Source organism: Hevea brasiliensis, chromosome 15 (assembly GCF_030052815.1).
Source record: "Hevea brasiliensis isolate MT/VB/25A 57/8 chromosome 15, ASM3005281v1, whole genome shotgun sequence".
Taxonomy (NCBI): domain Eukaryota; kingdom Viridiplantae; phylum Streptophyta; class Magnoliopsida; order Malpighiales; family Euphorbiaceae; genus Hevea; species Hevea brasiliensis.
Window position 1 is genome coordinate 75021550 of NC_079507.1, and position 27478 is coordinate 75049027.

Sequence of the window (27478 nt, forward strand, 5' to 3'; positions counted from 1 at the left end):
GTCAAGTCAGCATGCTTTGTGTAATGGTCCTAGTACATGTGTGTGTATGTGTGCCAAATATTACAAACAGTAAATACAATTCTGTGCATGGTTTGGTTTCCAAGCATTTCACAGGAAATTACAATAATGTTTGTGATTTTCTGATCATTCCACTGGCCTCCTGACGCGGCTCATCTGCCTCTGAAGCACTTGTGAGAAGGGTGTTTTTAAGTTATATTACCATTTAATATATGTAATTTGGATTAGATTAATGGTTTCTATGGAAAATCACATGGTTGAAGGATAATGCAAGTCCAATTATTTATGTCTCGTGATTATGGGGAAACAGCAAGAACAAGAAATCTCTTTAATATAATGAGCAATAGATTGTACGAACTTCAGAAATGAAGCATGATAATCAGCAACCAGGCCTTGACAAAGTGAACATAATCCAAACAAATACAGCTAAATCTTAAAATATCAGCTTTTTATATGAAGGCAATAATTGCGAAGAATAATTGCTGCTTTCTTTCTGCAAAATAGTCAAGCTTAATGGACAAAGCAGGAAAAGAGAAAAGAAAAGAAAGAACTTGAAAGTGATAAAGATAAAGGACATGTGAATATAAAATAGTAAATTTTGTTTTCTTTTGCCTCTTTCCTTCTGAATGGAAAGCAACGGTCACTCTTTTGTTCTTTAGGCCAACCATACAAATTTAAGCTCCATAGAAAAGTAAAATGTAATATTTCTATGAGCAAAAGTTACAATCTCTCAGATCTATCCAAAATTATATCACAATTTGTGGCAATAAATAAAATTTAAAATATTTACTAATCCTTTTGCTATCACAATAGATCTCATAAAAGATTTTATTTAAATCTTTATGTGGCTTGAATTTTAGATAAATTTTCATGGACTCGAATTGTGACTCGATCTGAAAATTTTGTATTCTGAATTGATTGGATTAGAAGTGAGTTCTAGTGGTAGTGGAGGGCATGGGTCAATAGCCCAAATTCTATCATTTGTAGGTAGAGTTGTACCATATTGAAGAAACACGTTAGAGTTAGAGTTTGAGAGTTCTAACTAATGATTGTATCTTGCTCTTTTGACCATAGTTCTAACTTTTTCTCGTCTTGCTAGACCTTACGGTTCTTTTGTTATGACTGTGCAATTGTATGTGTACCTTAAATTTGCTAGCCTACTATAACAGGTCCATAAACTTTTTTCAAATCAAATCATAGTTTGGGATGAATAAAAAAAATATCTAAAATACAAGCTAGTTCACAACAACATAGAATTTGGCTACAACAGTCACGAAAAATTGTTTTAAACCTTCAATTCACTGCCAGCCCTTATATATCCATTTCTTCAATCTCTCTCTCTCTTATCCTCCATGGTTTGCTTCTCTTTTTCTCTCAAGAAATGTACACGTCTAAGAGCTCCATGGCCTCTAGTTCTTCCTTTTCTTGCTCGCCTTTATCTCATGATTATGAGAGACCAGACCTTGAATCCATAAAGGCGCTTCTAATTGCAGTAAATGAATATTTTCTCGAGTTCTTAGCAAACGCTGAATTATGGAATTCTTTGAAATCTCAGTGCATTTCCAAGCTAAATATTAGAAAGCAGGAGTTCTTTGAATTCTATGAGCATTCAGTACTCTCAAATCTTTACTGGGGCATTGAAAACATTGAAGCTGCAATACATGCAAAATGCACAGAAGAGAAAACTACTTGGCTAATGAACTCGGAAAGAATGCTTCAGGCCCCAGCATTGCTTGATGAACACGGAGTCACAGCTGGAATTCAAAACCACTACTTGGTTTGCAGTTCATATTTTTACCTCTCAGCAGTTAGGAAGCTCCAAAATGATGAGTGGCAAGTTGCCCTCCATTTTCTCCAAGCCATGTTGGTGTCTCCAAGACTTGTTCGAACTGAACTTGCGCCAGAACTGTGTGGAAATCTCTTTCCTTCGAGCATTGTTTTGGAAATTCAAATCATGGGTGGAAAGAATAATAATGAATCTGTGGCAGATTTTCTTAAGGAGGCCAATGTCAATGATGCAATCAGGGAGATTGCAAGGAGATACAAACACTGGCTAATGTATTATCAGGTCATGTTACATGGAGCAACTCCTCAGTGGCATTGCAGAAGCAGAGGGAGTTCGTCCTATAAAGGCGAGTCACTGCGTTTTTGGTAAGTTTAGCTTCTACTTCCATCATAGTTAATGAAGGACAAAGTAAATGATTGTAGATTGATTTTTGATCACAATAATTTTCACGGCAAGCTCTTTGATTAACTTAGGATTAGCTTTTGAATGATGATGTCTACAACAATGATACATATTGTAAAAGTAATATCACCATAACTCACTGCAGACTATCATAGAACCTTTGTGAAGGTATGAACTCTTCCCAAAAATAATATATACCACGACCACCATGAGACATTTTGTTCATTAAGGCTGTGAAATGTAACATTAAGAACATGATTATCATTTAACTATGTTGTCTTCATTCAGTATTTGGTTTATAAAATACTCATCAACTTTCTTTATTTATTTAGAAAGTACATGAATTTAATTGAAAAATACTATAATCATTCACTTCTCATGACAGGCAAGCGACTAGCAGGACTGACTCTTCAAATTCAATAGAGCACGAATACTTCCAAAAGTACAAGGTAAGCCCAAAACTAATAAATAATTTCATTTAGACTACATGCAATTACAGATATCCTCTTTCGTAAGAAAAATGGTCAGTTCTGAATTTAAAAAATATACTGTTAATGCAGGACAAGAAATTGCATCCATTTGGTCCTCAACAATATACAGTTGATGATACAGCAGAGAAACCTAAGACATGCACGGAAATTCGAGAACTTCAGGATGACAATAAAGCTTTTAATCAGTTGGATCAAGTTCCAAAGTTGAAAATTCAGACTGAAAAGTATAAAAGCATCAAATGCCTCAAGGAAGTACTGTTGGAATCCCAATCAGATACACCAACTTCAGCAAATTCAAGCTACAGTTATTATCTGGAAGAAGATGATGGAGAGGTAATGGTTTGAAAGCTAAAATAAGCATGGGATTGTCTTTTGTTGCTGAGTAGCACTAAAACAAGATTTTTTGAGAATTACAGCCATTGAATGGTCACTAATCCTTTGTACATCAGGTAAATATGGATGAAAGTATAAGCTCAATCAGAACTGCAGGTGAAGATGATCTGCAACCAGAAGTTTGTGATCAGTTATGTTCAGAATCATAATTATATGGTATTTTAAATTATCAGATGAGAATGTTGCAGAGATTAGAGAGTTTAACATTGAAACTGTGCTTTTATTTCTGTACAGGATGCCGCAGGCTTCTTGCTTCACATTGGACCAACTATGCACAATGATGAATTTTCCACCTGCTTCTCAACAAAAAGTGCAGGAAGTTGATCAAGTAAATATTAGTAGCTTCTCTTCTGGAAGATTCCCCGATTCTATCAGTTGTTTTGATTTATCCATCTTGGAACTTAGAAATAAAAAGTCAGGCGCCCTCCAGGATCGCAATGTTGAAGACAATTCAGCTCAGAGGACATCATGGAAACACAATGCCCAAGTCACTAATCAAGTGGCAACTGCAGCATTGCAGAGTTGTAGGCTCATGCAGAGGGATGACCAGAAAAAAGTTAAGGATAAGAAGGAGTACTCTCACTGCCAAAATAACTTGAATGAACTTTGTCTTCAATCTGGAAAGGATTCCAACAGTGAGTTAATGGTGATACTTGAGAAAATTATTTCAAGACTATGCTTCTCAGAAGGATTAGCAAAATGTGAGGAAGACTATGCTGTCAAAGTTACAGCCGTTTACAAAATGTTAGACAGCAAAAAAGAAATAAAATACACAATCTTAAAGGATTTTATTCTGGATCAGCTGCTGACTGCTATATCAACATCTAAAGAGGAAAATGTCACAAGGGCATCAATTTCTATTCTTACAAGTATTGTGTCAATAAACAAGTCAGCTATAGAAGATATCAAGAATAAGGGTTTGCGGTTGTGTGATTTGGTAACTGCTCTAAAGCAAAATATGCATGAGGCAGCTATTCTTATCTACTTTATAAATCCTCCCCCAGAAGAAATAAAAACATTAGAACTTTTGCCAGAATTGATGGAGATTGTGTGCACTTCAAACAGCTATAAAGGAAAACCAGCTTCAGAACTGCTGACACCTCCTGCAGCATCATTGATGATTATTGAAATACTAGTAACTGCATTTGACTGCGATACCAATAACATGCAGTTGGCTGCAATCAGTTCTCCCCATATTCTTAGTAGGCTCCCAGATGTTGCTAGAGATAATAATTTGGAAGAATGCATCTCCATGGCCAAAATTTTTATAAAATGCATGCAGTTTGATGGACAATGCAGAAAACATATATCACAACTTACTCCTCTGGCTCCATTTAAACGTCTACTACAAAGTAATGAGAAGCGTGCCAAGTTCACAGCCCTTCAATTTTTCCATGAAATCCTTTGCATGCCAAGGTATGAGTTTCCCTTTCATCTTCTCTCATTTTAGGGTGAAGAGAAATTTGGTTACCTAAAAATTACCCAATCAGTATGTGCATTCTAATATCAACCAGGACCATCACCCCAGCACAAAAATTAGGCACAGCTTATGGTCATTACATAGGGAAAGGTCATCAATATCAAGCATCTCATTTATTTCCAAGGATGATAGATAGAAAAATAATCAGAAATGGCTTTAAGCGTCAATTATTTTCCACATTTTTTTCAGGTCATCAGCCATTAGCCTGTTGCAGCGGATACGTAAAGAAGGAAGTGATGACATTATGAACTTGCTGTTGCAGTGTGTCCAACAACTTCAAGCTGACTACCAACTTTTGGCAGCAAATTTATTACTGCAGTTAGATGTTCTGGTTAGTACTGTAACTTGGAAGCTAAAATATCACAGGAGAAACTATCATTTGTCCATGCTTACACAAGGAAAAAGATTAGATCTTTATTATGGGACTTTATCCCTCAACATGTTTTGCTTCTTTCTATATAAATCAATTAAATATAACTGCATTTCAATTACCATAGGTTGTGATCTGAATTGATCTGGTCAGATATTGAATATATGCAGGGACATTCATCTGGTAAAAGTATGTTCATGGAAGAGGCCATGCAAATCATCCTCAAGTCGGTGGCATCTGAAGAAAACTCTACTTTGCAACAAATATCTACTTTCATTCTGGCAAACATTGGAGGAACTTATAGTTGGACAGGGGAACCATACACAGTGGCCTTGCTGGTGAAAAAGGCTGGCGTGACCTCCTTGTATCACCGGAATATGATCAGAAACTTTAACTGGTCAGACCTTAGCCTGCAGGTAAGATGTAAGAAACAAATAAACAAATGAATCAATGTATGTGGTGTTTTGTCCCTATTAACTAGAGAGGTTAAGAAAGGTTCATGAAATGCAGGATGCAGGAATGGACTCATGGTGTAGCAAGATTGCAAAAGGCATCATTAGTATTGGGAAACCTGTCTTCCATGCTTTAGAGAAAGGCATAAGAAGTAAGATCAAGTGGGTCTCTAAGAACTCTCTCACAGCAATCGCATGGATTGGATGTGAAATTGCCAAGTATCCTAACAGCCTAAGAAATTCTGCATGTGAGATACTGCTTAATGGAATTGAGCAATTTCTGCATCCAGGGGCAGCGCTTGAAGAAAGACTGCTAGCATGTCTGTGCATTTATAACTATACTTCAGGCAGAGGTAATGCCCTTACTAAGTAACAACTGCCGTACTGGCACTCAGAGCAATAATAGTCAGATATATTTCAATTAAAAAAAAGATATAGAAAATCAGTATAACTCAACTGAAAATAGTTTCATCCTTTCTTTTGCTTCTTGAAGAGGCTGTTACATTGCACTAAGGCTCACCCTCCTTTGGTCCAGTGGCTTCTATTTAGATTTACGCGTTCTTTGTGCAGGGATGCAGAAACTAATCCATTTCTCAGAAGGAGTACGAGAGTCCCTAAGACGCTTTTCAAGTGTAACCTGGATGGCTGAGGAACTACATAGAGTAGCAGACTTTTACTTGCCCAACAAATCTGTTAGTATTCTATTGCACTTAAAGCTGCACTATTCATGTGAGAGCATAAGCTCTACATTCTATTTGCTTTCTGGGAAAATGTTTTTCACAGAACCCAATAGTTCCATTGAACTCATAAATTATAATCCAAGTTATAGATTTATGTCAGATGTTTTTTTTATTGTCTAACCAAACTTCTTTTAATGGCAAGACCAGCGTATATCCTGTGTACATACACAAATTTTAGAGGCAAAACAGAGCAAAAGTGGAGCTGTAACTGCCCTTATCTACTACAGGGGACTGCTTTACAGTGGCTATTCTGATGGTTCAATTAAGGTATGTAATACTATCATAGATTTTAGAGTTGGATTCAAAAAGTAAGCTTGCAAAGGTCCAACTTGTGCGCTCATGAAACAGGTGTGGGACATCAAACAGCAGTCAGCCACTCTTGTATGGGACCTGAAAGAGCACAAAAAGGCAGTGACATGTTTTTCACTCTTTGAACCTGGGGAAAGCCTTCTAAGCGGATCTGCTGATAAGACCATCAGGGTATTTACATAACATGTCTTATTGCAAAGATTGCATTCATTGATTGTTCTACTTAGTGCAGTTAATTAAACCAAGCCTTAATCCTGCAGGTTTGGCAAATGGTCCATAGGAAATTGGAGTGCATTGAAGTTATAGCAATGAAGGAACCAATTCAAAAGATAGAAACATATGGCCAAATGATTTTTATGATCACCCAAAGCCATAGGATGAAGGTAATAATGAACGAGAGAATATAGATGATCAAAGTGATTGTTGTGTGTGTGCACATGTATGCATAAGTTCATTCACCAATGGAGAAAATACAAATCGTAATGCCCTCGAAAAATTGCTTGTGAAAAACTGTTTAACTACAGGACTTATTATTTAACAGGTGTTTGATTCATCCAGAATAGTAAGGGAGATGAGCAAGACTAAGAGGGCGAAGTGCATGTGTGCAGTCCAAGGGAAGCTTTACATAGGCTGCATGGATTCAAGCATACAGGTTGGTTCGTTAGTGTCAAGGAACCACTCAATCTAAAAGCTTAAGCTTGTAGATGAGGGCTCCAATAATAGTTCTATATCTCTCCATTATGCCCCTGCACGCAAAAGCCCACTAGGCTTGAAGCGTGAACAAGCGCAGGGCCACTTTGTGCTGAAATATTCAACTAATAAATGGGGCTGGCCAGGGTTTAAACTCTGGATCTTTTGGTCTGAGAAGCTCTGATACCATGTCAATGAACCACTTACTCTAAAAGCTTAAGCTTATAGATGAATTCTCCAAGAATAGTTATATATCTCTCTATCAGTTAGTTGGTTTTTATAAGCCTCTTTTCATACAAATTTGCGAGAAAATTGGAAAAGTACCAAGACACATTACCTTTTCAGGAAGTAGCCACTGCAAACAATAAGGAGAGAGAGATCAAACCACCAATAAAGAGTTGGAGGATTCAAAACAAGCCAATCAATTCTATTGTTGTGCACAAAGATTGGCTTTACAGTGCGAGTTCAATAGTTGAGGGTTCAAAACTTAAGGTAAGAGCTAAGAACCCAAAAATGTAAATCTAATACAATATAAGAGAGTAGAAACCTCCAGTGACTGGAAGAATTTTGCAGGAATGGAGAACACAATACAAACCCCAAATGTCAATAGTAACAGAGAAAGGCAGAAATATACTAGCAATAGGAGTGGTGGAAGACTTTATATACTTGAATTGTAACTCATCAACTAGTACGCTTCAGGTATACAGTTTTCCTCTCTCTTATGAAGTAATTATAGGTGGTTAAATCTTGCCAAAGCATTTATGGTGTGTTGCAACAAATGAAAAAGTAATTTTCACTGTGAAATTAGATCTGGTTGAGAGGGACACAAAAGAATGTGGGAAGGATATCAGCAGGCAGCAGAATAACAAGCCTCCTCACAGCCAATGACATTGTTCTTTGTGGTACTGAGAAGGGATTAATTAAGGTTTGTTCATTTAAAGCATCTGATATCAAGTTTCTTTGCTTTGTTCATTCACTTCAATGGTTTTTCCTCTTTATGATAGGGCTGGATACCACTCTAAAGGCAAAAGTATCATGTGAAGTGGCTAGAATTCCACTACTGGTGTATAGTGTCAGATTTTAATTCCATGTAAATACATAGCCAAGAAAGAATGAACTATAAAAATCAGTGTTGCAAAAATATAGTTTTGCCATTTGTATTACAGTTGAATAACAAACATGGAGATCAATAAATTTACAGCCAGCCTCTTTTTGCTTCAATTGATCATGAGATTTCCCAATTAAATAAAGATTCATTACCACACAGTATATAGTTTGTCAAGAAGCTGCAATAAGTTGCGAATTGCTGACGCTAAATTATTTAGAGAAGATGGATGAACGCCTTGGAGGTTCGCCTGAAAGAGTGAAAGACCTTCACAATTGCTTGGAGAGAGTGTGGTTAGGGTTAGCCCACTTGCTTAAAACACCTTTGTCAATATCGATGTAACAAAATCCTTCTCATCCTTCCGTGTATCAAAATCCTGCAGAGTTGATAACAAAAAAAAAAAAAAAAGAAAAAGAAATCCTGGAGAGGCATCCAACTATGGTTAGCCCACTTCCATGCGGTGCTGTTAAGAAAAATGTTTATTAAAAATTAATTTAAAATTTATTGATTTATTTTAATAATATAAACTAAAAAAAAAAAAAAGCACTTCAATGCCTCCGAGCTCTACATTTTTATCAAGATCCTAATTCGGGCGGTGATAGGTCCGACACAATAGATGGGCATTGAAATCGGACCTAGGTTCCCTCTTAATTTACCATATTCCTCTTTTTCTCTATCAAAAACCCTACTGATAGCTGCTCGCAGAGGCCATTGGTGGTTAAAATGCCAGGGCCTACCCAGGAGATGGAGCCAGTTGAGCCGCAGTCCGTGAAGAAGCTTAGTTTTAAATCCCTAAAGAGCGCGCTCGATCTCTTCTCTCCAATTCACGGCCAGCTAGCTCCTCCCGATCCAGATAGGTTGCTATGGAACGTAATTCTTATTGTTCTTCGTGTTGTAATTACATCTTATTATCTGAAAACTAGTTGGCTTTTTATTTTATTTTATTTTTTTTTATCGTCCTGATGCAGTAATAGAATTCGCTTTAGCCACAAGGTTAGTGAACTAGCTTTGATTTATTTAAATTGGGTTTAGTTTTGTTGTTAGGATTAGCTTGGCATGAAGCGGGTGTGTGATAAGTTATAATGGCATTTGAATTCACTATGTGGATAAATGCCGAGTAAGGAATTAAAAGCACAAATGAACTTCCAAGATCAGTTAATTCTACTGCAACCAATCCTGACAATCAATCTTCAGCACCTTCCAATGCCCTCGCTCTTCCAGGTATTATTCTAAATTGTTTGATTATTAAGCAGGCTTTTTTCTAAATAAGCAGGACCAAAATTTTGAGCTTGGCATTGGGTGAGCTGGTTAATTTTCTTTTCCATACTGATGTGTGAGGATGACTATAGACTGAGGGAATCACAATGAGTACATAGCTTGGAATAAGAACTTAAACAAGTAGCTTGGAATTAAAGCCTAAACAAGTAGCTGGTATGGCGGGACACCGGACTTGTGAACCAGAAGGTTTGGGTTCAAGTCCAAGCTTACCTCATACATGGTTCTGTGCACAGAATCATGTATGGGGACTTACTGGAGCCATAGAGATTCCTCATCATTCCAGAAAGAACAGTTGAGGTTGAGATGGAATGAGGGTATGGTATGACATACTATCTTGATTTTGCCCAAAAACTGTTGTGGTCAACCTTTTTTTATTTAAATCCCTTGGCCTGTATCTATGAAAAGAGAGGTAAAGGTGCTTGCGATTCCAATTTTAAGGAGATAAAGTCTTTTAACTTTATAATACTAGATTAGGTAAATATTGTATTTTTATAATGATTTCCTTAACTGAAGCGCATTCTAGAATATTGAAAATACATTTTCTACTTTTGCAGTTCTGCCGTATACAGGATCTAGTATCGTTTGTTTTATTTTGTTCAGGAATTGCCTTGCCTCTGCCTCAGCTGACAACATAAAGAAATTCAGCCTTCAAAAGGAGAATTCTTGCACAACATGCTGTAAGTTTTTAACTTTAGTATATTGTTGCTAATATTCTGGATATTGCAATTTGCTCTTCTTCTTTTAAATATGTGTTGATACACACACATGAAAAATTATCCATTTAGCCATTCCCAGCTACTATGGGATTAATGCTTAGCTTAGTATGTGTGTGAATTTTGATGACTCAAGATTGTTGTTGATGACCCTTTTTTGCTCAGTAAAGATCAATTCCTTAGATCAAAATGGATTTGCAAGTAATCTTCATAATATTTATCATCATTTTTTTTATTCTGAGAAATTAGAAAATTGTTTGGTATATTTAATGTGCACATATTCATAATATTTATCTTGTATATGTTTATACCTTTCATCCTGTAATGTTGTTACCATCCTTCATGGATGTTAAAGTAGGCTGGAGGAAAAAAAGTGTTTTCTCTGTCCCGAGTAAAACTTTCTCAGTCTTTCTTTCTAGAAGAAATTTCTGTCACCGTGCCTAGTTTTTCTTTATTTCCTCACGCTTTTGCTAAAGATCTGTCTTGGTCCAAAGTCTTAAGTTTTTTTTAGTTTGGTAATGGTTCTTATTGGAGAGTATGGAGTTTGCTGAGTCACCGATTAACGAGCTTTGCTAAAAAACAAGTCTGCTCACTTGGGATGAGGTAACTCTGGAATTAATTGATGATGAGGAAGCCACAGTCTCGGCAGCAAATCTTAGATTGGTGGGTAGGATTATCTCCTCTAAACAGTTTTCTTTTGCTCATGTTCGTAATATTTTGCTTCAGCTATGGCAGTTAGCTTTTGCATTTGAAATTAAGCCTCTCCCCTCCATCAAAAATACTTTTCTGTTCAAGTTCGCCCATGAGAGAGATAAGAAGCGAGTTTTAGAAGGTGTGCCATGGTCCATTAGCAATCATCTCCTTATTCTTAAAAATTGGTTGCCATATCTGAAAATTGAAGAAATAGATTTTACTAGTTGTCCCTTTTGGATTCAGGTGCATGGCTTGTCTTTGAATCAGATTGTAACACCCAAGATTTTAAATTTTGTTATTTATGAGTATTTTTGGTATTTTAATTTTTTTAAAAAATTTTAGGAATTTTTTTGAGATTTTTCGGATTTTAAAAATCGGGTTCGATTTTCCGAAAATATAAACTTTGATGATTTTTAAAAATTAATTTAAAGACCACGTGGCAAAACTAAAAATATATTTGGAGTCTACGTATTTTTCTGAGTTTTATGGAATTTTTTTCGGAATTTTTGGACCTCGTTTTCGGTCCCGAGGCAGAGTAAAAATTCAAAATTTTGTATTTCGAATCGAACCGGCCGAATCGAACCGGACCGGATCGGACCGGTCGAATCGGACCGGTCTCTTCTCTTTTTCTTCCTCCCGCGTCGTCCCTCTCCCTTTTCTCTCTCGTTTCTCTCTCCTCTCCACCCCCAGCCGCCGCCCAGCCCAGCCAGCAGCCCGGCGCCGCCGCCCAGCCCAGCCAGCCGGCCGGCCGCCGCCCGAACGGCCGGAAAAACGCGCCTGAAACGCCCCCTGCGCGCGCGCGCGCCGCTTCAGCTTCCCCGGCCAAATCCGGCCGATCCGGCCACCGATTGGACCGGGTCTTGTGTCCAAAATCATCTACTCGGCGAGAGCTTTCCATAGACACCAAGAACGCCGAAATCCATCGAGCGGATTGTCCGATTTTTGCTCGGGAAGATTTTAGCCCATTTCGACTTTTGGGCTAGATTTCTCGAAAACCGTGAATCCCACGAGAAAACCGAGGCCACCAGCACGCTCCATTCGTCGAGAGCTTCGCAACGACATAAATTTCGAATTTTTCCGACACCGTTTTTCGGTGGGTCCCACGGAACTTCGCAGTGTATTTTCGAGCATTAAATGAGCTTAGAAAATTCTGAAAAATTTATGTACTAACCCCCGTGTTATGGGCTTCGTGTAGGTATCCTCGATTCGCGGAAATTCGACAGTTGACCGATCGCAAAATTCGCCGCATGCACTGCACTGGAAAAGTCCCCGAATTGGATCGAGGTTTTGGCTAGCCCCCCATTGTCAGACGTCCCGAGCGCGTTCCCGAAGTCGGAATCGGCAAAGGTAAACCCGAACCTTGCTTTTTCGTAATTTTCTAGTGCTTAAATAGGATTAAAAATCCATAAAATATTCGTGGTAGCTTAGAAAATTACGATTCTTTTTGCAATAGCTTAGTAATATTGCTAAGGACCGCGGGGCAAAGTTTTATAATTTTTAGAGCTTGTTTGAAGTTTTTTGCAAAAATGATCAATAATAAGGACTAAATTGAAATTTTACGTATTGTGATGGGTGATTGATTTGATGGGCCCAGGAGGGGCTGTGTGATATGATTGAACTGTTGATATATGGATTGTGAATATAGAAGTGCGTTTTTAGCCCTTTTGCAGGTTGGGTAGGTCCTAGGTATAGGGGAGACTCTGCCGGATTTTCGGCATGACTTAGGACGTAATTGGTCTTTTCTTTGTTTGTATTGAGTCAGATTGTATTAAATAAATGTAATATGATTGTCAGGTGAGCCGATGACCTTCTTCCTCCGCCCACCGCCACGTTGATCATTGCCAAGTCTATGAGTAGAATATTAATTTTAATTGTAATTTCGATATTATTATATGTTCAGCATGCTCATGCATCACTTATATGCATATATTTATGTAGTTAAACTTTAGGCACGATTTTTGATGCATTGATAAATGTTAAAGTGCCATGTATGTTGTTGTGGTAATTTGGAGCAGTGTGCGTGCGTTGGCGTGCGTGTGATGTGGTTTGGACTATGGATAGTACGGGTAGACACGGCTTGAGTTCTTCGCTGGGACCCGGTCCTTCGGAGTAGACACGGCTTGAGTTCTTCGCTGGGACCCCGATTTGGTATTTAAGTGAAAGTCCGAGCTGAGTTCTTCGCTGGCACCAGGTTGGATTTAAGAGAGCTGTATAGGGGATCAGCTCCCATATATTATGATTGATGTTACAGGGTGCGTGAGTGCTCCAAATTACCTTTGTGATGTTATGATGTGAAAATGATGTGGATGTTGCATTTCACTCTACAGGGTGCATTAGATTTAGATAGTTATAGAGATTATGGTTAAAATTGATATTTTACTCTCTGAGTCGAACGCTCACTCCTGTTCAATATTTTTTTCAGGTTACAGGAGGATTTTATTTTGGTTAACCTGCTTTTCTCCTTCGCAGGTTGTTTATCAATATTTGTGTAATTATAATTACTCCTAGAATTTCCGCATGTGTTAGCAGTAATTATTTGAATTTGGTCTGTAATATTATTATCATGTTGGACCTGTAAACTTAATATTTTAAGTCTGTTTTGATGGATTGGATGAGGGAGCTGAGCTCCCATTTATTATTATGTTGATGAGTATGTGGAGGGTGAGCTGAGCTCCCCAATGGATTGTTTATTGTGTTTACAGGTCGGGTGAGTCAAAAACTCCCCGTTGGTAAGTCCATTTTATGGTCGGACTCTGTCCGTTTGTTTTCTTGAAATTGGGCCCAAATGGGCCTCAGGATTGGGTAAATGAACAGTTAGGCTTACTACGGGCCTCGGGGGCTTTAGGCTGGCCCAGGTCCTAGTGCCGGTCCGGCCCATAGGTTGGGTCGTGACACAGATGACAAGACAAAATGCAAAGCAGATTGCTTCTATCTTTGGGGGATTATTAGAATCTGATTTTGCTGAAGATTGTGATGTGTCGATTGGGGCCTGCTTGCGCATCAAAGTGAACATTGATGTCACAAAACCTCTTATTGAGAGTTTTACAAATAAGAAAGCTAGCAAAATGGAAAGGGTACAATTCAGATATGAAAGGCTTCTGGACGTGTGTTACATGTGTGGGTTGTTTGGGCACCAAATTCAATCTTGTCCTAATGTTGCTAAGGTGACGAGTCCAGAAAATCAAGGCCGACGACAGGAATATGGACCTTGGATGCGAGCTGAAATTTGGGTATCCAAGTCGAGAAAGTCAGCCACTAAGGAAGCTCTTGCTTCACATCCAGATGATCAAACCCATCAGCCTAATGAAGAAGTTGGTATGGTGGCGCGTTTTCCCCAGCTGCCGCAAATAGTAACTCAAACCCAGATGGGGGTTGATACTTCAGACACAAATGTACCATCAATAGCAGGTATGAGTCAGGGTGTTGAGCCCCATAATTGTGCCGCCATTTCATGTGACGCTAACATACAGTCGCAATACCAATCTTGTCATTATGAACCATCTACTACCCAACAGCTTTTAACCATTACAAGAACTAAAACTAGAGAGCTTGTTCTGTCATCTATTAATTCTCCTACCAATCTTGACGAGCCTCCATCTGACACACACCCTGACCCACACGTTGGCCAAGAGACAGGTTCTCTTACGAGGAAACTTTACCCTTATGCTTTTACAGTAGCCAAAAAGGTCAAAGATCTCTCCAATAGCCCACAGACAATGATGGACCCTAACCCTCGGTCACAGCTTTCTATTTTTTCTGGACTATCATGGGCTGAATTTGTGGGCAAACCAATTCATCTCCCATCTGGTAATCCCATTTTAACTTTAAATAGTTTACCGGGTTGTGTCCCTAACCCAACTGATGTAGCAGAAAATCCAAATAACAATATCCTCTCAAGCCCACACCCTTTACAACCTCTGAAACCCAAACCCAAACTTAAATCTCAGCTCAAATTAAAACAATTGGCTTGCCATCGTCCTCTCACATCTAAGGTAAATTTGGGTATTGAGGAGAGGAGAATGAGAACAGAGGAGCAGGGACAGGAAGATTTGGAGAATGGGCTGGTATGTACAAATTCTGAGGCTCTGGTGGCTGGCCTAAAGCCACCACAGCAGCCATGACAATCCTAAGTTGGAATTGTCAGGGGTCCGGGTCCCCCCTGACAATGAGGACGCTTAGAGAATTAATCTCTGCTAATAAACCCGGGATTGTGTTTTTGCCAAAAACAAAGAAGAAAAGTGCCTTTTTGGAAAGATGGAAAGCTCGTTTTGGTTTTAACCATTCATTTTATGTAGACCCAATTGGGTTATCTGGAGGTCTGGCTTTGTGGTGGAGAGATCCTATTTCTATTCAGATTTTGAATGCCTCTAGCAGATGGATTGATGCAATGGTGCACTATCATTATTCATGGCATGCGACGTTCCTATATGGAGAATCGGAAGCAGGTAATAAAATTTCCTTTCTTAGGCAGCTGAAAAATCTTCATTTGAATACGGAAGACCCTTGGTTGTTAATTGGTGATTTTAATATCTGCAACTCCAATAGAGATAAATGGGGAAGAAGAACAATAAATTCCCAAATTGCATCTGCTTATAATGATTTTCTGATGGAAGAACAATTGGGAGAGCTTAAGTTTAAAGGGTCGCGGTTCACCTGGTCTAACAAGCATCAAGTTCCCTCTAGAGTAATGGAGCGAATTGATAAAGTAGTTGTTTCTTTAGAATGGAAAATGCTTTTTCCTTACTGTCAATTGTTTCATGATAAATTGCTCGCCTCGGACCATCGTCCACTTGTGTTGGTCCTGTTGTCCAAGGTCAGGAAACCTCGGAGAACTTTCAATTTTGATCTTCGTTGGACCACCTATAATAACTGTGACCGTGTAGTTGCTCAAGCTTGGCAGCAAGTGGACTCAACTGAACCATTTCAAACTAAGTTGATGGATTGTAGGAGGATGTTAAGTAGTTGGAGTGCTCAAGAATTTGGGAATGCTCGGTGGCGTATTCAAGAGTTATCAAAGCAGCTTGATATGCTTCAATCATACCCAAGGGGTATTTCGTCCCCTGAAGAGATTGATTCCATAAAAGCTGAGCTCAAATTTCAATGGCAATTAGAAGAAATCTACTGGTACCAGAAATCTAGGATAAATTGGTTGCGGTATGCAGATAAGAACTCTCATTTCTTCCACTCCTCTACAATAATTAGGAGGTGCAGGAATCAAATCAGCAAAATTAAGGGGGCAGATGGGAATTGGATCCAAAATGATTATGCTATCAAGCAAGAGGCTCTGAATTTTTTCAAACAGCTTTACCAAGCTAGACAGGTAACTACCTCTCCTGAGTTACTAAATTTTGTACCTCATGTTGTGACTGATGAGATGAATGCGGCAATGTGCAAGCCTGTGACTGAAGAAGAACTCAAAGATGCTGTTTTTAGCCTTGGTGCTCACAAAGCGCCAGGACCAGATGGTTTTCAAGGGGTTTTTTATCAGAAATATTGGAGTATTGTGAAAAGTGATGTGGTGAAAACGGTGCAGGATTTTTTTCTTTCAAATATTCTTCCATTACATTTAAACACTACTAATATAGCTTTGATCCCAAAGACAAGCGATCCTCAATTTTTTTCTGATTTTCGGCCTATTAGTCTTTGCAACTTTGCTTACAAGATTATATCAAGGACTTTGGCTAACCGTTTGAAGCCTTGGTTGCAGGACATCATTTCCCCTATGCAATCTGCCTTTGTGCCTAATCGAAGTATCCAGGACAACATTCTGGTTGCTCATGAAGCTTTTCATAGCCTCAAATGTCGCAGGAGAGGTACACATGGAGCTATGGCTATAAAAGTGGATATACATAAAGCTTATGATAGTGTAAATTGGAATTTCTTGATTTCCATTATGCATAAAATGGGTTTTCACACTAAATGGATCTCTTGGATAACTCAATGTATAACTACTGTCGAGTATGCTATTTTGGTGAATGGGGAGCAACCTATTTTTTTCCATCCTACAAGAGGGATTCGGCAAGGGGATCCCATATCACCCTAGTTATTTCTGATGCTTTAGCAAGAATGCTTGATTGGGCTCTTTCTAGAAATCAAATTGTGGGTTTCCAAATTAATCGCCATTGCCCAAAGATAACTCATCTACTCTTTGCAGATGACACCATCTTGTTTGGAAGGGCCTCTTTGGAAGAAGCAAATCAACTAAAAGAATTTCTGGATGATTTTTGTATAGTTTCTGGGCAGAGAATTAACAAGCACAAATCTGATATTACCTTCAACAGTAACACTCCTCACCATATCCAGTCCAGTATTGCAAATATGTTGCAAATTTCTAACTCTGGTTCTTTATCCAAATATCTTGGCTTGCCTATATCCGGGGGACGGTCAAAATGCAAGGCGTTATCTTTTCTGAAGGCAAGAGTGGTCAGTAACCTTCAAGGATGGCAAACAAAATATTTATCTATGGCAGGAAGGGAAATATTAATCAAGGCTGTTATTCAAGCTATTCCATCCTATGTGATGTCAGTGTTCAAGCTACCTTCAGGCTTTATTAAAGAGATTCAGCAATTGACATCTAAATTTTGGTGGCGACAATCTATAGACAAGGTAAAAATTCACTGGATGAGTTGGGATAAGTTGTCCTGGAGTAAGTTTGCGGGGGGGAATGGGTTTTAAAGACTTGAACTTGTTTAATGTTGCTCTTTTAGCTAAACAAGCATAGAGAGTGATCAACAACCCTCAGGCTTTATGGGTCCAAGTTTTGAAAGGCATCTATTATCCACACTCTGATTTTCTAAATGCAAAGAAATGTAAGTCTGGATCGTGGGGGTGGCGCAGCCTTTTGGAAGGGAGAGAGGCTCTTAAAGCAGGGTTAAGATGGCAGATTTCTGGTCCTTCCTTTGTGAATGTCTGGAGTGATCCATGGATTCCCACATTACCTGCTTTTAAAGTTTCAAGTTCTAGGCCAAATGATAGTCCTATCATTTATATTGCTGATCTTATAGATGTGCACTCAAATCAGTGGAATCTGCAGTTATTACAAGCCTCATTCCCAGAGCAAGGTTGGAAGGAAAAAATTAAAATTCCACTAGCAGTCAATCCTCATGAACCAAAAAGAGTTTGGCACTATACATCTAACGGGGTCCCTACTGTGAGATCCGTTTATTTCTGGTTGAAAAAATGGCATCATGAAGCATCTCGGCAGTCATCCCCATCCTCTTCTAGGTTGGTAAATCCACAGTTTTGGAAAAATCTTTGGTCTCTTCCTTTGCCTCCAAAGGTTCGAGTGTTTCTGTGGAGAGCCTGTTCTAATGCTTTGGCAGCTAAAGTGAACTTGTTTCCCTTATGTTCACTTTGTGGCATGCAAGAGGAAACAGTAGAGCACCTGATATTTTTTTGTGACCATGCTAGGGCTGTTTGGTTTGGTTCCAGTCTTGGATTAATTCCACAATTACAGGGCTTTAGCTCTTTTACAGACTGGTGGCAACATTTGTTTGATGTTTTGTATTCTAGGGATTGCGAACAACTTATTTTGGCAGGATTGTTATGTTGGAATATTTGGAAAGCGAGGAATGCGGCTCTTTTTGAATCTATTAAGCCTAATCCTTTGTTTCTCATTACAAAGGCCCAGAATGCCGTTGATGAGATGCTCTCTTTAGCTACCCAGCAACACCATTCTGAGCATATCCCTATTGATGGTAGAAGGGCACCTTTTAAGTGGCAGCCCCCTCCTTTTGCTGTTCTGAAATGCAATGTAGATGCTTCATTTGTGAAGGATTCTGCGATAGCAGGGTATGGTGTTATTGTTCGTGATCATGTGGGGCAATTTGTGGATGGTTGTGCAGCTTCTTTCACTTGTGGTTCCCCTTTAGTAGTTGAGGGAATTGCTTTGCAAGCAGCACTCCAATTTGTTATCTCTAGAAGATACAATCAGGTGATTTTTGAAGTTGATTCTTTATCTCTTGTTAATATGCTGATTTCACCATCTGCTACAATTCCATGGGAAATTGAGGCTGTTGTTCATGATATTAAGGTTTTCTGGACATCCTATCCTAATTGGTCTGTAAGACATGTTTCTAGATGTGTCAATGAATGTGCTAACTTGATTGCTAAAGTTGTAAGGCAAGGTTTACTGTACCAACTACCAAGGTTGGATTCTTAATCGTCCTGATGAGTTAGCTTATGCTCTACTTAAAGATAGGTTGTATGGCAATCTTTATCATGAATGAAATCATTTCTTCTTCTGAAAAAAAAAAAAAGTAGGCTGCCTTGTAATCCTAATTTAGACAGTATTATTTTGTTCATCCTCTCCTCCTAGTGGAACCCACATCTTTCCTGAAAACAAGGAATACAAGATAGTGTTTCAGTCCATAGATTCTTCACTAAAAAATCATAAATTCTGTTTCTAAGTGTCGCAAGGGTTTTTGCGATCGCCTGGACGAACCCTCACCGAAGTGGGAAGGAGTGAGGAGTCGCCACTTTAATTTTGAGGGAAATTAAAGGAAACCATTTGAGAAAATAAATTAAAAGAAACCACTTCAAAGACAGAGATTCTAGGTTCGGGGTCCGTAAACGGGTGGGGAAGGTGTTAGGCACCCCACCTCGTCCCTCAATGAGGGTGAGCAGATTTAACCTTACGTTCTTTATAAATTAAAATCGATAGTTAGGGGGGTTCGAATGGAAATGTTAATCCTTTTAATAAAAGGGAATATTTGATTTTTCACTAATTCGGATTACCCAGATACACAAGTAAATGAGACGACCTTAGTGAATTGATGTCGCGTAACGGTTTTTCATTTATGGGATTATTTTGCGTATTTGTTAAAATTTCGATTTGAGAATCGGATAAGAATTCTCCTCCGATCTCTTTTAGATGTTCATTAAAATTTCAATTGGAGATCGGATAAGAACTCTCCTCCGATCTCTTTCAGATATTCATTAAGAATTTTGATTGAGAATCGGATAAGAACTCTCCTCCGATCTCTTTCAGATATTCATTAAAAATTTTGATTGAGAATCGGATAAGAACTCTCCTCCAATCTCTTTTAAATATTTATTAAAGTTTTGGTTGAGAATCGGATAATAACTCTCCTCCGATCTCTTTTAATTATTTATTAAAGTTTTGGTTGAGAATCGGATAAGAATTCTCCTCCAATCCCTTTTATATTAAAATTTCGATTGAAGATTGGATAAGAACTCACCTCCGATCTCTTTTAGATATTTATTAGAATTTTTTTGGATTGAGAATCGGATAAGAACTCTCCTCCGATCTCTTTTAAATATTTATTAAAATTTTGGATTGAAAATCGGATAAGAACTCTCCTCCGATCTCTTTTAAATATTTGTTAAAATTTTGGTTGAGAATCGGATAAGAACTCTCCTCCGATCTCCTTTAGATATTTATTAGAATTTTTTTGGATTGTGAATCGGATAAGAACTCTCCTCCGATCTCTTTGAAATATTTATTAAAATTTATGGTTGAGAATCGGATAAGAACTCTCCTCCGATCTCTCTTAGATACTTATTGGAGTTTTTATTGAGAATCGGATAAGAACTCTTCTCCGATCTCTTTTACTTGAATGGGAGTCGGATAAGGATTTTTCCGACCTCTTAAAATTTGATTACAGCTACACATCATAAGAGCCTAAGACTAAGGGTTCTGGCATCTGACGATGCCAGGGACCCGAATGAGGCTTCTTTTAACTCATTGGTACCTCATGACTAGATAGGGGACATCAGACTGAATTTTTTGACCGACCTCCTATGTGGTCGCCTTTACTAATAACTTCCGGCAGGCAATATTTGCTTTATTTCATTTGCTAGTCTGAAACTCAATTTTATTCCGACACTCCACCTTACGTAGTCATCTTCTCGAGCTAGTCTAGTGGTTCGACTTCATAACTCTTTGATTTATTATCTGAACGTTTATTAAAAAACTCTTATATCAAGATACTGCTACCAACACTTTATAAAACTACCTATACGTTACCCGTAACCTGAACACCCGCATTGGGAGATAAATAAAGACCAAGAATAAATAAATGACATGAACTGTTGCATCAAAAGATAAACTCATGAGAATAACCACCTACGTGGGACCTTCTGACACAAGACAAACTTTAACGAAAATTACGTGCATAAATAAAAAGAAAATAAAGACGAACATTGGATAAGGCAACGGTTCAAACACTCACCTGCAGGAAGTTGAACCTATTGAACTAACTATGGAGTCGCGAATGTTGCAGAGTTTCGGGCTAACAGTCTGGGGACTAATGCTTGCCTTGAAATGACGAATGCCTAGTTAGCATATAATTGAACCAGAATGATAATGAATGAGATTGAACTCAGAAAATAAAAGTGGATATAAAGGTGGTGAAAACAGAACTGAAACTTAAGAAAGGGTATCACAGAGCGATGAACAAACTGAAAATCAGGAGTTCCAGTGTCCAACACTTCTTCAGAGAAAATACTTGAGAAAACTGGTTTCTAAAGTCTTTCTAGCTTAAAAATAGCAGAGTAGCGAAACTGAATTAATTTTCAGAGCCTTTCCACTATAATTACCACCCTTTTCTTCGTGTTCCGCTATCAACAGTTTTCATGCAGGTATTTATAGGGAACGTGTGCTCCCAATGAAGGGTCAGGATTCCCCTTGAAGGAGATGGACGGTTTGGGTCTTAAAGGACATGATCTGATGGTTGAGAATTAAAAAGAATCAAAACGAAGGACCGAGATCCTTTTCTGCATATTTGTCCTTTCTCCTTTCTAATCTGACGGCTCAGAATTTTCTTGTCAAGGGCGATCCGAAGGCTGAGAATAAAGAGCGCCGGTCTTGTCATCTTGTTCTTTGATCCAAGGGCTCTGGACTTGTCCTTACAAGTAAGATCAACGGTGGAGATTGGGATGTACAGCACTGTCATGACATACTCGCACCGCCGCAAGAATGTGGGCGATTCTGAGGCGTGCGGTGGAGATTTCGTCTGCAACGCTTTAACTACCTCGGCTCTGATCATGACGACAGTTAGCGGAAGTTGTCTTATTCTCTTTGTTTTCCGACCTCCACTCCCTTCCGATCTTTCTAACACGATCATTTTCCGATCTCTCATGCCGGGCTCCCCTCTTCCGACCTCTCCTACTTCGGTCTTCTTCTTTATCCGGTCCGATTCAGTCAAAGCATTTATTCCTTCGATTTTCGAGGCGTCCGCTTCGTTTTCTGCTCGCAATAAATGCTCAGACTTTTCCCTATATATATACCTTCAACAGGAAACCCCTCCGCATTTGATTTTCTCCTCTTTCCCTCTCACATTTCTTGTTCTAACCGCTCCGGCAATAATCCCAGCCATGATAGTTGCTTTTGATCTTTTTCCGATTGTCCTCTTTATTCCTCGACTGAAAATTTACGATCCCGGTGATCGGAGAATTATGATAACCTCATTTGATGACAGTGAGAGAACCGGACTAATTTGCCGACCTGGATCGAGGATCTCGATCGTGTCGATCTCGAATCGTTCAACCAATATAATCGGCGAACTGATTTCGGGCGAGAAGACTACTAATATTCCCATTAACATCGGTGACTGCCTCTCGAAGTTCATTTGGCTCCTCACCACATTGGGCGTCCCGACTTCAACTCGGTTCTGGTCGATGACAGTGGAGATGACTCACCATCCTCATGAGAGTCATAATCACCCCGTCTGAGCTGTACGTCTATCCGTTGTCTATGGCAGGACAAATCTTTTGATTTAGCCACGAGACTAGGCTTTGACATAGGCCTTCACTAGATAGGGTGTATTGTCGATCTCTAGAGATCGCCCAAATGATGTAATCTGACCTTCAATGTAATCCGATCTCTAGAGATCGCCCAAATGATGTAATCCGACTTTTAATGTAATCCGATCTCTAGAGATCGCCCAAATGATGTAATCCGACCTTTTGGAAATAAAATTTTTATTTTGTCAATTATCATTTTATTATTATTGTATTGGTTATTTTCCGATCACTGATGTGTTCATCCGATCCGGTTCCTGACTGAACAGCCCTTAACCGATCTGCACTTCCAAACATCCGCCTTAATTCACCGATCTCTAACTAGTCGATCTCTCCTTATTATGGAATTTCTGGAATGTTCGTGAGACGTGTCAGAAAAAGCTAGCGAATCCCCCGAATCGATGCGCCGCTTGGGACACCGTAAGCATTAAATGCTCAGACTAGTATAAATAGGGGATGAGTCCGCCAGTCGCGCCCTTATGTCATTTTCAGCCTTTCACGAGCGATTCCAAAATCCTCTCATTTTTTTCAAGTTCTTCCGACACCGATCACACTCCGGTAAGGATTTTGATCTTTCTTTCAGTTTAAATTTCCTCTTTTCTTTGAAAATGAGCGGCGCCGAGGGTCAGAGAGCGGCAAGCCCCCCTTCCGTTCAGGTCTCGTGGTCGTCAGATGAGGTAGAGGTAGTCGGAACAAGCGGGCGATCTGAACCCCCTAGGACCTCCATTCCAGCCCGCGGTCAAGCAGCATCCTCAAGGCAAACACATTCTTCAGGGAGAGAAAACCTTCCCATGGACGAGCTGCCATCAATCCTTCAAGAAACCGACCTGCAGTCGTTCAGCCAAGAGTATAACATTCAGCCCGATTCATACGAACTCATTAAGTGTCACGGCGATCTTCGAGCCAATCACTTCTTCGAAGAGAATGATATGATCATGGTATATGAAGAGCAACTAAAAGCCGAGCTGCGGTTCCCTCTTGATGACTTCTTCAAGGAAGTTTTAAAATTTCACCAAGTGTGCATAGCCCAAGTTCACTCGAACTCATGGCGGATCCTAGTGGCATTCAGAGGTCTTTGCCGAGCCAAAGGACTCAGTCCAACGGTGAAGGTATTCGCCGGGCTACATAGGCTAACTTGCCGAAAGGACGACGAGCACTGGTTCTTTCAGGCGAAGCCACATTGCGGGTTCTTTACCGATCTGCCCTCCTCCCCGAAGAATTAGAAGAATCGCTTCTTTATTCTGAGGAGCAAAATTCCGAATGGCTTTAAGGGTTTCCCACGTAGCTGGCTACACCAGGGCCCCTTACTTTCGAAGCGCATCACCCTGAATAGGGAAGAGGGTCTAATGGTGATGGAACTGAAAGATCAGGCGGGCAGACAAAAATTCTCTTGTTTAGATGCGATGTGGCGAATCGCATCATTGGACTATGCAGCTGGTCACCGGCCAAGAACGCGGGCTTCAGCTCTCTGACCTCGGCTTCGGTACTTTCTATATCTCTGATCTTTGGGCCTTAGCGATCTCACTGACCTTTTCTTTGTGCAGGTATGGCAAGCGGCGAGGCTTCTAAGAAGAGCCGGAAGTGGAAAAGAGAGGTCTCCCAGAAAGTGCGGGAGATGAAGCGGGCTGAGCTGCTTCAGACGCCCAGGCATGATCCTGGGGAAATGCAAGGAGGCTCGTCTCAACCCTCGGGACAGCCGATCCCCGACATAGAAGTGGTCCGGTCTCCTCCTCGTCAAGAAGAGCCGCCACCACCTCCTCCGGTTGCTTCAAGCGCGGAAGGGGGTCCTTCCCAACTACCTGTGAGGACCCTTTCCCGAGGCGCCCAGATCCTGATCCACTCGCTGGAGAAGAACCGCACGGTTCGAGAGAACCCGGGTTTTGCTAAGGTCTTGGGGTCCTCCATCTGCCTTCGGGAGGATCGGGATAGGCTAACCCCGAACAGCCTCGACGATATCCTGACACAAACTATGAGCCTGAGCGTGGAGAGTCTGGTGAACCAACATATTATCCGGGAGAAGGCTCACCGCTTGAGGCAGGATGTCGAGAAGGTGGGTCAGGAAGCTGCTTCCCTCCGATCTCAACTTTCGTCCGCCCAAAACTACATATCTGAAATTGAGGGGCGGATGAAATTCTACGAGGATAAGCTGGCCGAGCAGGCTCATGTTCTTGAAGAGGTTCGGGTGCTCCGAGCTGCTGAAGTCGCTCGCCTCACTGAGGAGCTTAAAGCAAAAGAAGAAGAGGCAGTGACAAGGGAGGCCGGTGCTTATGTGAACGCTCATGGGGATCTCTTGGCCGAGCTCAGGAAGCGTTATCCCGAGGAGGACTTCTCCTGGATGGTGGATCTGGCTCCCCAGGACGAGGAGGATAGCGAGGAGGAGGCCGAAGGTGATAGAGGGGGTGACCAAAATGTAGAACAGGCTGGGGGTGATCCTCCAGCCGAATGACTTGTATAAATTTTAATTTGAAATGAAATGAAGTTCCCCTTTTTGTTCAATGATTGGATGCGATCGGAAAGTATCTAAGTTGCATAAGCACTTGATTGTCTGAACATATTAGAACAACAACTAAAAGTGATTATTAATCTAAGTGTAAGAGGTCGGAAAATACTATAAGCGTGAGATCGGCTGAGAACAAACGCTAAACGGGACTTGATTAAAATTGGAAATTTGATTTAAACACTTAAGATTGGAATCATCATTAAACCGATTGGAACCTTAACTTTATCAGACGATTATCCCCAAACTTTTAAAAGGGAGATCGGCAATAAGACTGGTGACATGAAGGTCTAGTATTGGTTCAATTTCGTTTGACAAGAGAGATCGGAAATGTAATTGACTAGTCAGGAGACTTGACAATTGGTTTGAGAGATCGGTGAAGCTTTAAATGATATGGGGACTTAGTATTGATTTGATTCCTTTTGAGGAGAGATCGGAAATGTAATTGGCTGGCAAAGGGAGACTCAGTGCTGGGGATCGATTTCAGAGTTTATTGATTTCAGGGATCGGCCAAAATATGGTGTCGACACTAAGAAAGTGCCATAATGGCATTCTAGGTGTGTGATTTGTTGTTAATTTTCTGAAAATATGCAGAAGAGATAGGTGCAAAAACTTTCTTGTCCAATTAAAATGAATTTGGTAACGTCTTAAATGGAGCGAGTTCTTTTAAAGAAAAAAGGTTGATGTACATATCTTGAAAAGTTATTCAAAATAATGGCACTGCATGCTTCCATGCAGTTATTTTAGTTGCGGTTCAAGTAGTTTTTTGGAAGACTAAAGATGCAAAGTGCTACGACTTCTGCGTGCCTGTTTCTTTTAACTTTCAAAATTATACTGTCTCATGTTGTTGTAAATTCTAACAAACCTGAATTTTTGCCTTTTTTATTTGATCAGCTCTCAGCAGAAAACCATCATTAATGCAATGGCTATCAATGAGGATGGTGTAATGGTTACAGGAGGTGCGAATTATTTTAATATAAATTAATAAATAATTGGTTCAGTATGAATCATCATCTTAGTTCTACTGGTGTTGTATGTCTTAATGTGATGATTGGCATCCACAGCTGACTGTGGGTTACAGGCTGGTAAAGTAAGGTTGATATGTAGCGTCAGCCCTAGCAGTGTGATCAATGGCCGTAAAAGCATGAACTTGCCCCTCTATACCTTATTAACAACTGAATCACTCAGTTGGGGTCTTGCTGGTCTGTACTATGTCAATTTTTAGGCTGATCCAAAAAGAACATTTGGCCTAAGTTTGTTTCAGTTTTGTTTGATTGGACTGGAGGAGCATAGATATATTTTGACTTAGTAACTTTTTGCCATTGTTTGCCCTTCGTGTTATTTTAGGTGATAATGGGAGTATATGGTTCTGGGATTGGAGGAGTAGTCATAATTTCCAGCAAGCACAAACGACTGTGCAGCCTGGCATGTCCTTTTTCCCTCCCCATCTTTTCCCTTTTATTTTACTGGGGAATGAAAAGGTTGACAATGATGGGTATTTTGCTCCAGGCTTATTGGATAGTGAAGCCAGTATTTATGCTCTCTCGTATGATATAACTGGCTCAAGGCTTGTTACATGCGAGGCTGACAAGACTACTAAAATGTGGAAAGAAGATGAAACTGCAACCCCAGAAACTCATCCCCTCAACTTTAAGCCTCCAAAAGATATCAGGCGGTTCTAGCGGTCATGGTGCTGCTTTTGTTTTTCGCAGGTTGGCAACAGATCATATGAATTCATGGTAAATGTAATTGGGGGTTCATTCGCATCAGTGTACCAGAATGAACACGGGGTTTAACACGACTTTCTCAACATTGATAGTGCAGTCTCAGATCAAGTTCTTGAAGCGTTCAATCTTTTTTCTGTACAAGCACATAGCATGACCTATCAAATACGAAGCATTTTGTGATCTTGAAGCTAACGTTAATTCTTACATCACCTTGCATGAAAGCCCAAATTCAGGAACGAGAGAGTATTAGTTGTTCCCAAGAATTTATGTATTCGTATGTTGGTGTTGATGGATCAAGTAATGTGATTATTTATAATCCCTGTATATGATATTTAACTCGGTGAATAGTCCAACTCATACGGTGCTGCCTTCAACATTTCTGCTCTGAGGACTTCACTCATAGAAAATGTCCATGTAACCTTACCGAGCAAGTTCCAACAGAAAAGTTTAGAAAAACAAATGAAGTAACTTCGGAATGGATTCGAATCATTAAATATGTATGATTAATCGTTAAGAACCCTTTTTTTATTATAGAAGTAACTGGTTTTTATCAAAATCACTGTAAATATAA

The 27478-nt window shown here is 39.7% G+C and overlaps 3 protein-coding genes and 1 long non-coding RNA gene across 7 annotated transcripts; 3 read left to right on the forward strand and 1 right to left on the reverse strand.

Annotated features, from left to right (window-relative positions):
- The first annotated feature begins 1239 nt into the window (after nucleotides 1–1239).
- Nucleotides 1240–26488, forward strand: LOC110673945 (putative E3 ubiquitin-protein ligase LIN-1). 4 transcript variants are annotated; one of them, XR_009144146.1, is made up of 20 exons: nucleotides 1241–2169; nucleotides 2592–2655; nucleotides 2767–3030; nucleotides 3147–3220; nucleotides 3325–4506; nucleotides 4760–4901; nucleotides 5111–5356; nucleotides 5451–5745; nucleotides 5963–6084; nucleotides 6280–6399; nucleotides 6481–6612; nucleotides 6702–6824; nucleotides 6983–7093; nucleotides 7477–7623; nucleotides 7705–7830; nucleotides 7940–8056; nucleotides 8967–9093; nucleotides 9269–9457; nucleotides 10069–10191; nucleotides 26075–26488. XR_009144146.1 is itself a non-coding variant. In XM_021837193.2 (17 exons), the coding sequence occupies exons 1-17, from the start codon at nucleotides 1400–1402 to the stop codon at nucleotides 8151–8153; spliced, it is 4053 nt and encodes a 1350-aa protein (XP_021692885.2). In that variant the 5' UTR covers nucleotides 1242–1399; the 3' UTR covers nucleotides 8154–8352. The 4 variants fall into 4 exon arrangements, 2 of the variants coding, with proteins under 2 accessions (XP_021692884.2, XP_021692885.2); XR_009144147.1 differs by having other exon boundaries at nucleotides 10115–10191; XM_021837193.2 differs by lacking the exons at nucleotides 8967–9093; nucleotides 9269–9457; nucleotides 10069–10191; nucleotides 26075–26488 and adding an exon at nucleotides 8136–8352 and having other exon boundaries at nucleotides 1242–2169.
- LOC110673947 (uncharacterized) lies at nucleotides 2714–5989 on the reverse strand. Its single transcript, XR_009144148.1, has 3 exons — nucleotides 5850–5989; nucleotides 3296–5350; nucleotides 2714–3197 (listed from the first exon to the last, which is right to left on the reverse strand). It is a non-coding gene; the product is annotated as an uncharacterized LOC110673947 (long non-coding RNA).
- Nucleotides 13816–27383, forward strand: LOC110673946 (uncharacterized). Its single transcript, XM_058136317.1, has 4 exons — nucleotides 13816–16240; nucleotides 16628–16733; nucleotides 17075–17526; nucleotides 26528–27383. The coding sequence occupies exons 1-4, from the start codon at nucleotides 15038–15040 to the stop codon at nucleotides 26735–26737; spliced, it is 1971 nt and encodes a 656-aa protein (XP_057992300.1). The 5' UTR covers nucleotides 13816–15037; the 3' UTR covers nucleotides 26738–27383.
- On the forward strand, nucleotides 17524–26050 carry LOC131173813 (uncharacterized). Its single transcript, XM_058136318.1, has 2 exons — nucleotides 17524–18853; nucleotides 24228–26050. Exon 2 carries the CDS (start codon nucleotides 24230–24232, stop codon nucleotides 25127–25129), a length of 900 nt encoding a protein of 299 aa, XP_057992301.1. The 5' UTR covers nucleotides 17524–18853; nucleotides 24228–24229; the 3' UTR covers nucleotides 25130–26050.
- Nucleotides 27384–27478: the final 95 nt, after the last annotated feature.